At 38.6% G+C, this 13931-nt stretch overlaps 1 protein-coding gene across 1 annotated transcript in view; it reads left to right on the top strand.

Annotated features, from left to right (window-relative positions):
* LOC101470797 (guanine nucleotide-binding protein G(i) subunit alpha-2) overlaps positions 1 to 13931 on the top strand; it is a 52333-nt gene that overhangs the window by 33730 nt on the left and 4672 nt on the right. The window contains exons 4-6 of the mRNA XM_012918557.3: positions 3203 to 3344; positions 10404 to 10564; positions 13563 to 13691. Coding sequence (XP_012774011.1) covers positions 3203 to 3344; positions 10404 to 10564; positions 13563 to 13691 — 432 coding nt within the window. The remainder of the gene's footprint in view (positions 1 to 3202; positions 3345 to 10403; positions 10565 to 13562; positions 13692 to 13931) is intronic.

Below are 13931 nucleotides of genomic sequence, written 5' to 3'. Positions count from 1 at the left end.
GACTCGAGAACGGAGTGACATTTAAATTGATACCATAGGTGTATCTACTCAAGGTCTCAGAAGAGTTCGAATCTCATAGACCTCGACCTCAAGCATAGAAGTCCGAGGTCAATTGATCTGAAAAGCTTGTGAATACGATAGTTTGAGAATAAGGTGACGTGGGATTTTTAAATTCATACGATAGGTGCCTCTACTAGGAGGCTGAGGGGTACCATTGGCCACTGCCAGTATTTGTAAATGTCTTTTAAAAACCTCACAAATTAAGAAATTTTTTTATAATCACAATAAACTTTAATTATATTGTGTCACTGAGCCTAATAACCACAGTCATATTATAAGTGGTCACACGATGCCGGTTAACACCCCAGGAAGTCAACCCAGATTTTCTGACTTTAGCAATGAGTGTGTTTACATAAGAGGGGGCAGTGCTGACACCAGATGACCCATTTCCAAAAATGGACAGGTCTAGAGCTGCATATTTAAAGAAGAACAAGAGATAATCCTAAATAAATATAATAAATTTAAAATATAATACAAGCTAAAAGCAACACATTTGTTTTAGCTAGAGACTGCAAGAAAATCTGGCAGTTTGAATGTGTAAACTGATATTGCTATCACTGCTTAATTCTTCAGTTACAAAAGTGTGCAGAAGAATACATATAATCGATTTCTGACAGTCTGTTTAATTCTAAGACGCTCATAAAATCCAAGACATTTAGAGAGGTAAGTTATTGGCTTTATTAAAATGTCAGTGCATGAGGATGCCATGTTCTAAGGTTAATAGGCACAACTTTATCCATCATGTTGATATAATATTTCCAACTTACAGTGGGGTGTGCTGCATAGGTTGTTGTAATGGTATGCCTCAATAAGTATTGACTGACTGCCGTAAGGGGAAACCCTGTTAACTTCCGGTCACAGTTCACTGTTCTTATTTTATGTGTTTCGGTCAGAGAACTTGAGCAGTTTACAGTTAAATCGTTTCAGTTTTAGATACAATACAGTGGAGTTATTTCAAGTTGGTTCCCAGGTGATGTTGTGGTCACAGGTGTTTAGAATTTTTTTGTACATGTGAGAACGTATAGGGTTATTGGAAAGTACTTAACACATAGACTTGGCTTCTGAGACCAATAGGAGTCTATGGGAAAATGTCCCTCCATCTTGACCTCTGCAAACACTTTCCTGATAGGTTTCTGGGCTCAGTCTCTCAGTCTTGGGTCATACTGAATAAAAAAGCCTTTTGTAAATCTTGGGAGTCCTGTGTTTCAGAATGGAGGTCCAGTGCGCAAGTAATTTTAAAGCTAGACCCCTCCATGTCATATAGCTATTTTGAAATCAAAATGACGATGGTAAAAACACTCATTTTGAGGCTTCAAAACGAGACTTCATAAACCAGGGGATGATGTCAGGGTAGCTAGGTCCATCTTTTATGCTGTCTATAAAACAAAGGCTTTTCATTTCTTTCTTTTCTTTCTTTCTTTTTGTAAAGCTTGTGCACCAATCAGGATACACAATGACACAGATACTCACACACTAATGGATAAACACAGAGGACACTAAATGCCTTAATTATTCACATTCCTCTGGGCTAACCAGGCATTGAATCCATTTTTTATGAGTTTGGACCAAGAACAGTCTGTTGCTTTTGAAGCTAATTTATAAACTTGTACAGAGGTATCGATTTATCAGCATGAAGACAGAAGCAATCATGACTCTGACCTTTTATTTAATGTCATACATGACATTAAATAATGTCATGTATGATGACATTGTGCGGTGTAAACATGTCTTACAGTAAGAAAAGTTAGCTAATTCAACGTTCTTAGAACAGCTCAAAAAGAAGGCAGCTGTTTTCTAAATTATTACTGTTCATTAACATTAACATCGGTAGGCTGTTAAAAGCAGGGGGCAGACCCACTTTAGAATTACTGTGGGGCTGTCTCACTTCGCTCTCTCTGCACTTTGTTCTGCAGCCTGATGAAATCTGGGTGATTGCACCTCATGATGGGCTGCACACTTGTGCATGCACAAACACTTAGTTCCGTCGCAGTCAGGGTAATAATACTGCAAGAGGTAAAGTTAGGATACTGCATCAGCTGAATGCTGCAGTGTTGAGGCAGTCCCACTGTGTGTTAACCCCGTTTGCTACACATCATCCTACACAGCATGCTGACATGATAAATGTTACACTGAGTATTCAGTATGATTTTTTATAGACTAGATAGCAACACAGACAAAACAAAATCAGCTTTTAGCTTCAAAAATATTTTGAGTTTAAACACAGCCAAAACTCTTAATGTAATCATTAATGTGTAACAATGATTGTAAAGAAAATGATTTAAACTATACAGTACAAAGACATTAATGATGTTAATCTTTAACTAGCCAGTAACAGAATTTGAGCTAGTCTGATTTTCTGTGTGAAAGAAGCTGTTTAGTTTAGCAGTTTGACTTAAATCTGAGCCTGGCAGCTTAACTATGTAACTGCATTTGGGAATATGTCTTCTTAAAAATAATTCAGTAATAATCAACATGTATGTTTCTTTAAGAGAATTTCAGACAACTTTACATTGATTTATTAAAAGAAATAAGGTCAAACAGGTGACAAATAGGTAATAAAGGCAGTAGGTAATAAATAGGTTATAAATAGGTCAGATTCTGTGCTATTCCTTACTCTGTGTTGCCACCCACATCCATCCATGTCATCTGTACCACTGAGCTCCAGCATGACTTTTTGGGATACCTGCTGACAGTAAGAATTCACAAGTTGCTTCATTTTATATACTTTAAGCTGTTTTTTTCTTTATTTTTATAGCAAGGATGCTGGAGAACACTCCAAATGAGCTTGTAGTGCACATAGTGAAGCATAAGAAGTAGTTTTTGAAGACTTCATTAAAACAATAATTGATTCCCCCTCATGTACATCGAACCAAGTGTTGCTAATCTGTCATCCTGTTCTTATCGGCCATGAACTAATTCCATCCTGATGTGTGTCTGCTGTTAAATGAATTTCACATTCTGTGCAAAAAGCAAAAATGTGTCATTATTTACACTTGAAGTGCACCAGAAGAGTTTTTTAATTGACAGGGTAAACAGTAGAAATGATTTCAGCAAGCATAATTGCATCACACATTTGAGAATACTGTGGGCAATGTTTTAATGTGCACTTAAATAAAACTTGAATGTCTCTTGATATTCTCAGGATCATCCATGAAGATGGCTACTCAGAAGATGAGTGTAAGCAGTACAGAGCAGTGGTTTATAGTAATACCATCCAATCTATAATGGCCATTGTTAAAGCCATGGCCAGTCTGAAGATAGACTACAGCAATCCCACCAGAGTGGTAAGATGCACAAACACTCCCAAACACAATGTATTTTCTAAAGCATGGCGTTTGTGTACAAAATAATCACTCTAAATGCTTTTTTACTTGATCTTTACAAAATGCTTTATCTGTTGGTAAGCATGGGATGTGTAAGAGCAATAAAGACTCAGGAGCAAGATCCAGACCAAAGGCTAAAAACCATTGTTATGTGAGAATGCTGAATTTAATTTGGCCTTACTAACCATTGACTTACCAGGATGTCGCTTGGGGCTAAACAAAACAAAGCCTGCTTTATCAACAGCATCTTGCAACTGTGTATCTGGCACAGTACTTAAGAGTTACATTGTGCTTTCCCAGAATTGAAATCACAAGTTTTCCATTGTTTCCAGTCACTGTGCCCTATTTACTTGGTCCTTTTTCTCAATATAAAGAGGCTAAATAACCCAGTTGCTTACATACATACATATACACGTATGTGTCATTACTAAGACATGTATAACACGGTAAAATAGGATTATTTAAAGGCTACTATGACTCTTTCTTACATGTTTCCTCTTCTTGGCAGTTCTTTTTCAGTCAATACCACTGTCGGGCTGTGCCAGTGTTTTAAACAAACATGGTATCATGTGATTTCCAACATGCATCTGTTCACAGCAGCCTTTTTTTTTATCAGCAGTAAGATTTATGTAGTAGGTGTTACACAGAACTGGAGCACAGTATAATCCTTTCCTGATATGTCTTTGCAACCTGCAGGGAAATAGCACTTGTCTTACTGACTCCATCTGGTCCATCTTTGATCTGCTGTCTCCTTAAAGTTGTACTAGACAGAGAGGAGTCTGAAAGTATACCTGCTGCAGGAGCAACAGCAGCCACTGAGAGCTCTGGTGCAGATTGGATTAGTTCAGTGCTGCTAGCAGGGCACGTTTGAACAGCACTGCAGAGGCTGGTTTCTGCAGCCTCAGCAGCAACACAAACTAATTTCTTATTTTGAAGAATACCCAACTGTAAAAGGAAGATCTTGTTGCTAACCCATTTGTCTGGAGGTGTTTTGTAACAATTGTTACCCATCATTTATGTTTGCTTTGCATGTTAGTGTTTGCTAAACCTAATCACTCCCAAACTATTGGTTTTATAACTGGCTAGCTAATGAAAACAGGCTTGTCAGTCTTTAAATTACTCCACATATTAAAGATGATTGATTATGCATTTATTTATTTTCTGTCATATATAAAGAGTTACAGTAGCGCATGCTTGTGACAGCTCTAGGTCTTGTGTTTATGTTCTTTGGCAGGCCTGCCTTTTACGTGCTCTATTTCAGATCCTAATCAGGAAATGGCTTGGGAATGATTGGGAACTCTATAGAAACCAGTTTCCTCGCTGGCTGTCTCTTCTTCTGGAAGGCTCTTGCCTTTCAGGTCGCTAACTTGGTTTTCATTTGATTTCGCTTGGGTGTGCTGCAGTAACACCTAGTTTAAGCCATATTTGGTTTTAGGTAAGCACCTGCTTATCAGTTCTCCTTGAACCGCCTTTGTGTTGACTTGTTGTTAAAAAAAATATTGACCCAGGAAAAATTGTTTCTCTGAGGATCTCCATTTCTTGGTATGTTCTAAATGATCTGGACATAACACGTTCATATTAAATGTGTTCAAAATTTCAAACAGTGAGGCAAACGCTTACATCGTTAAAGCTGTTTATTATGTATAAGTGTTAAAAAAAAAGTGATGAAGTGAAAACAGTTGTTTTTAGTGCTAAAATCCACAGAATTATCAAGTAAATCTGTCTCTATAATCAGCTTTATTGAGCTTTACAAGCTCTAGGTCTTTGTTAAGTCATCCAATCCACTACTTCACAGTTCATCATCATTCTCATTTTAGAACGAGGCAGAGTGAAATATTTGAGAGGCAGCCAGAGACGATTTTCGACGTGCAAGTCATGGATCTAAAAATAATTTAATTAGCCATAGCTACAGCTGATAAAATCTGCCAGCAACAGTTGTCATCTGAGTAGAAAAAATTAACAGTTGCTTTCGGGGGGAAAAAAAACGTACCTCTGTTTAAAAGTAAGGATTTGCAAAGAATGCCACATTTAAGCTAAGTACTGTGTCACCATACAAGAATTTCAAAGGCTGACACGTAAAAGATATTTAATGATTTCTCTGATGTGCGGATGTGGAAGTTGTCTGTGTAGTTCATCCAACAGCAAATTTAATATCTATGGGATTTTGGACAGAGATGTGATGTGATTGTGAGGGCGAGATGTGCATTTGGATTCAGTTAATTCAGATCTTTAATTAGGTGATTAACGAACTTCATTATTATGACTGCACAATTCGAGCATATCAGAAGTACTTAATGAACACACTAAATAATTAGGTGCAGCTCATACAAACACACACTAAGTTAAACACAACAGGGCATCCGTGAAACTTTTATACTTAAACCTGCAGACAGAAGACAAGAGATGCTGAGTTGCAGTCTCCTGCACCCTGTGGACACTTATCAACTTTCAAACAAGCTGCCGGTGAGGTCTGACAGTGGCCGTGTGTGTATCCTGTAAGTGAAGCTGTAATAGAAGGATTAAGGACTCTGCTGTGGTGATGTTTTTTTTCTCACCCATAGATCTGTCAAATGGCTGGGTGTACGTGATGCTACTCTCGCACTCCCACACATAGCAATTAGTGTGCTAGCCTGCCCATACTTGCGCAGCAGCCCTGTAGAAATTGACACACGCTTATGGCTTTCATACTATTCTTTAATTATGCCCCATATTGGATTTCAGTTGAGCTGATTGTAGCAGCTGATCTGCATGTGATAAGGATCATTAACAGACACATTATGCTGCTGTATAGAAGTAAACATGAAACTCAAGTCAGTGTTTGCAGTTTCATGGTGATTCATTGCAGCTGCAAGTGCAGTCGGAGCCTGCAAATTTGTAAGTGAATGACAAAGAGGAGAAGGATAAGGCGAGTGTGTGTGAGTCTAATATTCTGCAGTCTGCAACTTGTAGCTGTGTTAAAAAGAGCAGAAAGAGTTTTAGTAAATGTGTCACATTCCCAGAGAGCCATCGTAAACATCAATTTCATTGGCAGCATGTGAGCGCATCACTCATAGTGACGCACCACTAAATAAACACATTTCAAAAGAACAGTAATGCTATTGGTCCAGTCAAGACATTGACTGGACCAATAATAAAGGACATACACAAATTCAGTAAGCTGGCCATTTAACCAACGTAAACATCACCATCTAATAGGCACAGACGTACATTCACCGGCTGCTTTGTTAGTACTGGACTCCCTTCTGCCTTCAAATTCGCCTTAATTCTTCACTGCATAGATTTAACAAGGTGGTGAAAACATAACTCTGAGATTTTGGTTATTATTGATGCAATAGCATCCTAGAATTCCTGCAGATTTTAGGCTGCAGATCCATGATGTAAATCTCCCATTCCACAACATCCCAGAGGTGCTCTATTGAACTAATATCTGGTGACTGTGGAGGTCATTTGAACACAGTGAACTCATTGTCAGTTTCAAGAAACTAGGTGTGTTGGAAGCATCCATCAGAAGATGGGCACACTATGTTCATAAATTTGTGGACAGGGTCAGGAACAGTATTCAGAAATGATGCTCAGTCACTACTAAATAGCCCAAACAATTTAAAAAAAAATAAAAATAACCTTCACGCAATTACACCGCCCTGCAGGATGAATCCAGGCTTTTGTGGTGTTTTCTGTTGTCCAACTTTTGTGAACCGTTGTGAATTTTAGCCTCAGCTTCCTGTTCTTAGCTGACAGGAGGTAGTACCTGGTGTGGTCTTCTGCTGCTCTACCCCATATACTTACAGGTTCAATGTGTTGTGCATTCAGAGATGGTCTTCTGCGTAACGTGGTTGTAGCAAGAGATTTGTTGAAATACTGCTGTCTTCTTCTCAGCTTGAAGCAGTCTGGTTATTCTCCTCTGACCTCTGACTTCAACAAGGCATTTGAACTGCTGCTCACTGGATATTTTCTCTTTTTCAGAACATTATCTGTAAACACTAGAGATGGTTGTGTGGGAAAATCCCAGTAGATGCGCATTTTCTGAAATACTGAGACCAGCCCTTGCAGCATCTTACTTAAATCATCTTTCGTCCTCATTCTGATTGTCGGTTTGAATCCCAGAGAGTTGTCTTGATTATGTTGGCATGTCTAGATCTGGGTTTTTGGCATGTGGCTGATTTGACATTTTTGTTAAGGAGCAGTTGAATACGTGTACCTAATAAAGTGACCATGATTGTATACTGACTGGATGACAATGGCAGGTAGAGATAGTAATAGATTTCTACTCAGTCCAATTTGTTTCCATTCACAATTACGAAATGTTTCATTATGAACCATTTGTGTATTTTGATGATGCCATACATATTCAGAACTCTAGAAAATCCTGACTGCAGTTGCATTAAGTTAGTTACACATACAAATGTGCAGAGAAAACCAAGGTTTATTTATTACTCTTAGAATTTCTATCCTTGAGAATAAAGGTCAGAGAGAAATAATTAACATTGTGCCAACAGGAAGATGGTGAACTGAGAGAAACAAGCAAGGTGGCAAACAGCAGGAAATCAAACCACAGTCTGTTGAAGCAGCCCTGCATGCTGTTACTTTGAGTCATACAGACCTATCTCATATATCTTACATGTGGTCAGCCCAAATTGGCTGCCACATTGCTTTATCACATGTTGTAATGATATTATAATCACTTTACTTTAAAATATTTCCTCTCTTTGTGCCAGTTCTATAGAGATATCGCTCACATTGGTCCATACTGTTGTATTAGATTATCAATAAGTATTTAATAGGGGTGCAACGATATTCGTATCGATATTGAACCGTTCGATACAGTGCTTTCGGTTCGGTAGGCATATGTATGGAACAATACAACATTTGTAATTTATTTTATCAACTTTCCTTCTGACGATGCTGTCTGTGTTGAGCGCTCAGTGAATCTGTGTTCAACTACTCCGCCTAGGCTGCACTGTTGAGCGCAGATCCACTGAGCGCTCAACACAGACAGCATAGTCAGAAGGAAGAGCGCAGGGCAAGCTAGCGAGACAGAAGTTAAGGTCTCCTTGCAACATGGACCCCCCCCATTCAGATCTGGCGTTTGGAATTATTTTGGTTTTCATGTGATGTATGACCCTGAAGGTAAGCGTGTCATGGACTAAAGTAAAACAGTATGTTGGATGTGCCATGCAATGCTCAATTACATGGGTGGGAGCTGGCGTGTTAGCGCAGTTAGCTCGTTAACTGTTGGCCGTCTAGTCCCATGCACGGGCGATCAGCGGTAGCTCGTTAACAGAGATTTGCCGTGTTGTGGCGTTAAGGTCATTTCAACGAGATTAACCTGAAAGCACTAGTGGGAACACAACGAATATGACTGCACATTTACGCCGACATCATCCTAGTGCAAAGACAAAAACAACAAGCATGCTACTACCTTTAGCCGAGTCATTTAGACAGCTGTTAGCACAGGATTCTCCTTATGGGGACCTGATATGTTTAATATGCTGCTGAGAATATAGCCCAGAAGAAGCGGATAGTATAGCTTTTATTTTGGAAAGAGACATTTCTCTGTAATAAACTCTCTTTTCCAAAGATGAGTGATTCCTCAATCAGATACAGGGCTTGCAATATCGCTAGCCCGACGTCCTGGAGCTAGCGATTTTTTCAGTCGGGCTACCAAAATCTATCTCTTCCCTGCCCGTCGGGCTATTGTAGGAAGGAAAAATATATGTCAATGCTTTTGCATTCTTTCAGAAATGTAGCTGGGTAATTATGTCATTGGCATCGGTGAGCCACTGCCAATATGTGACATATTGAAATCGCGTTTGAATTTGCGCTTGTTTTTTTGCTTTCACTTTGCAATCGTGTGAACTGTGTATAGAGAGCAACAGCACTGATCTGTGAGTGATGATAATTTGTGCACCAATTCCTCTGACATCGTCTTATTAATTGTTAGCTTACTACGCAAACATGACAAGTGAAATCTCCCGCAGCTTAAACATGTGAGAGGTTGATCGCGCAGAGAATGCTGAGCTTATGTGAGTGTGTGTGTAAAAGCAGCAGGATTTATATTTTAGTTCTGCTGAGCCAAATAAGACAGGTCAGGGTGAAGAAGTGACAGCCAAAGAAAAGCTTACCACAAAACGGAGAAGTTATGACAAATCAGACTATAAGGCAAAAAGAAAGTGCAGCTTTATGGTTTCATGGACAAAATAATTTCTGTGGCTGCAATATGACGAGCTAAACAACCAGGGCTGCACATAAGTGGTCCGCAGGTGCGCATTCGCTGTCAAAATAAAAAACACGCACAAGGGTTAGGGTTAAATTTAAAAACTGTACTTCTGAGTTAAAATATATATTTATAATTTTAATAAATGACAAATTAAAAAGGCATGAACATTTTTTTTGTATCGAAAAAATATCGTGACACCAAAGTATCGAACCGAACCGTGAATTTTGTGTATCGTTGCACCCCTAGTATTTAAATCAAAATCCGATTGTAACTGCCTGTTGAAATTTCTCTAACATGTTACACAGGTTAGCTTGTTTCTAAATATTTCCATAGCTGAAGAATATGTTTTGGTTTCCAGTGGTGCCATTTTGCAGGAATTCAAGAACTATCAGAACATGTTTGCCAGCTAATTGCCATTGTAATTTTTCCTCTTGATTGTACTGGCAGAAGAAATATCCTTTCTATTTCTAAATGCCATTGTTAGATATTTCTTAACCTTATTCCTTAGCTTTAGCTGAAATTTTTTAAAAAAAGTTACCAGAGAAATACAACTAGGGTTTTTGTCATTTGATCAGTTATATGAAATTTGCTTCAGGAACGACTTCCCTCCCAGCCATTATAGAAGGGGAAGTAACAGCGGTTACTCTTTAATGTCCTGTACATAAGAGCATGTAACTCTTTGTCTTTAAGAACCAACTGGATCTTTGATCATGTTTGATTGTGTCAAGGATAGCAGCTGTCGCCTTGGTTTTAGTTGCAGTGTTCTTAACAACCCACTCCTGTGTCCTTATTGCCCCCTGCAGGACGATGCCCAGCAGCTCTTTGCCCTGGCTGCAGCTGCTGAGGAACAGGGCATTCTCCCTGATGACTTGGCTAACGTGATCAGGCGACTGTGGAGTGACAGCGGCATACAGAGCTGCTTTGCAAGATCGCGAGAATACCAGCTGAATGACTCGGCGGCATAGTGAGTGTGAATTTGTGGGCGGATATTTTTCTGCTGTGATCTGTTAATTAAATGCAAATTTACTGATTTTTACTGTGCATAGTCTCAGGTTTCCACCATGAGCATCTTCTCCTGCTCGTACGTCAGTCAGTATGCATTCTGTTTACACCAGACGCTATATTAATCCTCTACAAATGGAAATGTGACTAATTGGGAAATTTATCAGTTGTTTTCATATACAGATGAAGATTTGTTTAAGAACTAAATCACTACATTTGCTATTTCAAAAGGCATAAAGGTCGAGAGAGTTATAGTTTGAGATTTTTTTAAATTTATTTTTTGGAAGGGATGTGCAGTCCCTTCAGCCTCGGTCATATGTGGGAGCTTTGAACCTGTTTGTGACTTCTCCTGGGAGTCATAGAGACAGGAAGGATTGTTCACTAACTTTCATTTAGTGATTATTTCTCCCTCTCTGGGTTTGATTCTTTAATACTATAACCCGATAAGCAGAGCACCGAATAATTTGTCTTGGGGGAGTGAAAAAATTAGATTTAAAAAAAAATGTGTTTACTTCAAGGAAAATTAGCTTAGAAGTAAACTTTGAGAATTGATAGTTCTTATAACACCCTCAAGTGGTCATTTTTTATTGGAACATGCTGATTAATTTTGTGGCAGCGCTATGTAAAAGTATGAAATGTTGCTTTATGTGATATTTCCGCAACAACTCTGTCATGCCATTTAAAAAATCTATTGTAATGGCTGCTGTGCTGTGAGACAAAACAAAAATTGTAGTCATTTGTTATAGTTATAGGTTTTGTTAACTCATTAATTATTCTGTAACATTTTAAGTATGCATGAATGGTTTGATCAGCCCGATTGAAATGGTGGATATATATCTCAGTTTCTCTGTGAAGTGTGGGCTGGCTGGGCAAGTAAAGCTCCCAGTTGGCCTCGGATGATGATGCAATGCTTGTGTAAGCCAGGCAGTGTCAAACATGGTGCTTTCACACTCCCCTACTGACCAGCAGTCTGTCAGATAGCAGAGAAAATGCAAAAAGGACTGAGGGGAAGTGAGAAATATGAGTTGTAAATTTTGACATAAAAAACAAAAACAAAAGAAATTACCTTCTTTCTTGGATAGTCTTTATAATGTTTCCTTTCCCCCACATGCTTTTCATATTGAATACTGCTCTTAAAGGCAACATGTCTTTAAAAAACAGAATAATATGATGGAGAGTATGACTGTATTTCTTATCATGTGATAATGGGTATAGAGATGGGGTTTGTTCTGCATGCTATGATGTCATTTTACTCCAAAGGCCTATACCAGCTTAACATTGTAGAGATTGTGTTACGTTGGTATCAGATTTTATTTTTTAACCCAGTTGATGGCATCGTGGGAGACTGAAGGCAAGCAGTAAAATAAAGAGATCTTTAGTATGAACTTTGCAAGGCACTGAGGTAGCAGGAGAAAAAAAAATACAATAAAATCCATAAAGCAGTGAAAGCAAACCAACTGTGAGGAGCTTGCACAAGAAACTGAGGAAAACACTGGAACTAGTCAGAGATGAGGGTAATGACCTGACAAAGACTGGGGGAAAACAAGCAGACTATATCCACATCAGGAGCGATGGATAATAAGACACAGATAAAAAACAAAATGAGGGAGGCAAAAGGAACAAAACAGGGAAACAAATGCAACAAAAGCATCATGAGGAGTTGAAAAGGACAAAGGACTCACACAGGCAAGCAGAGGACACAGACAGGAAATACAGAAGGGATGTGGAAAAGGAAAAATCACCCAGGAACATAAGAGCAAAAATTAAAGGTCTAATATAAATCAAGCATCACACCACAAGTACCATGGCAAATTGGAGTGATGATGAAAAATGTGTCATCGTCCCCCCCCCCCCAAAAAAAAATGCATTTAATACAGAGCCTTACAGCTTGTGCAGTATTACACACTTCTATTGCAGGAGATGCACAGCTGGTAAACTGAAATGGACAAAGAGAAAAAGACATCTGAGATGCAGCAGCGTACTGCAGCAAATTATAAATGATTAAGGTCAGCAAAGTAAATGTGCAGACGTGTTTTCTCAAGCAGACAAATAACTTCTAAAGAGATCTTAGGCAGAATTAAGCCAACAGATAACTAGTATTCAGTGTAGCTGTTGGTCTCTGACAAGCTCAATTTTAGTAATGAGTGCGGCCGAGGCAGAGTCACAACCAATATTCAGTGTTACCATCTGCAGGAAACTCGTTGGCCGGAGGCGCTATAGCACAAAAATCTTACAACAACAGAATCAATCAAGAGGAAAATATGCTGCAAAACCAATTTCACATATACAAACTCAGCCATGAGTTCTGCACTGAGTGAAACAGGAACATAGTATGTTGGATTAAATACCCGTATGTAGATGTAGCTGCAGGTTTTAATCTGTTGATGAAACACAGTGATATACTTCTAGCATTGTATCTACTGAGAGGGAATATTAAATATCAGCATGATGTTACACACCTAGAAAAGCCGTTTTTAGGCCACATGAAAAGATAGCAAATATGAAATGTTTGTGGATATAATAACTCGCATTATAGAGAATAATAATCAATTTTGTTTGTAGCTGGTCAGCAGTTTTATAGTGGTGATTTATGAGGAAATGGGCCACAAGATGTTTTTGTTGAGTGGCAAGTGAAACAAACTGATAGCAAAGCTGAGCAATAAAAAAAAGCCAGAAATAATGAAACTTTATTTTTCTGTTGTAGTTCTGCAACTCTAAACTGGCTAGAGTGAAAGATGCACATTGCATTTGACTATAACTTTACTGTAGGACCTGATTTACACACTTCCTTTAAAAGCACTTCAGAAATCAAAAGTTTAAAGCTATTCAAGTGACTCAAAAATTGCAGTTTTGGGTAGTGCCTCAGCAGCCACACGCCTTCCTGTTGTTGTTTTTGTCTCTCATTTGTTGCAGATTGTAAAGTCATTTTGAAACCTTGCTCTCTCTCTTTCTGTCTTAAGTTACCTGAATGACCTGGAGAGGATAGCTAAAACAGATTACATTCCGACCCAGCAAGATGTGCTACGAACTCGGGTTAAGACAACCGGCATTGTTGAGACTCACTTCACTTTCAAGGAACTCCACTTCAAGTAAGGTTCAATATCAATAACCTGTCAATTAAAAGTGACATATTTTTTAAACAAAATAAATATATAGATGAAAAAAATATATTATAATTTCACTTTGTCACAATTGGGTTGTTTTTTTTTTCACGTTTAAACTTCTTTAGCCATTTGCATTGTTTTGTGAGAGTTCTGGGACCCTCACTTGAAAGTTGAGCCCCCTCCCCATAGGCAAGAGGCAGGGTACCATAGGTCATAGGTCACCAA

The sequence above is a fragment of the Maylandia zebra genome, linkage group LG5 (assembly GCF_041146795.1).
Source record: "Maylandia zebra isolate NMK-2024a linkage group LG5, Mzebra_GT3a, whole genome shotgun sequence".
In the NCBI taxonomy this organism is placed as follows: Eukaryota; Metazoa; Chordata; class Actinopteri; order Cichliformes; family Cichlidae; genus Maylandia; species Maylandia zebra.
The sequence above is the reverse complement of the archived record's forward strand: the minus strand, read 5'-3'. Positions and strand labels throughout refer to the sequence as shown.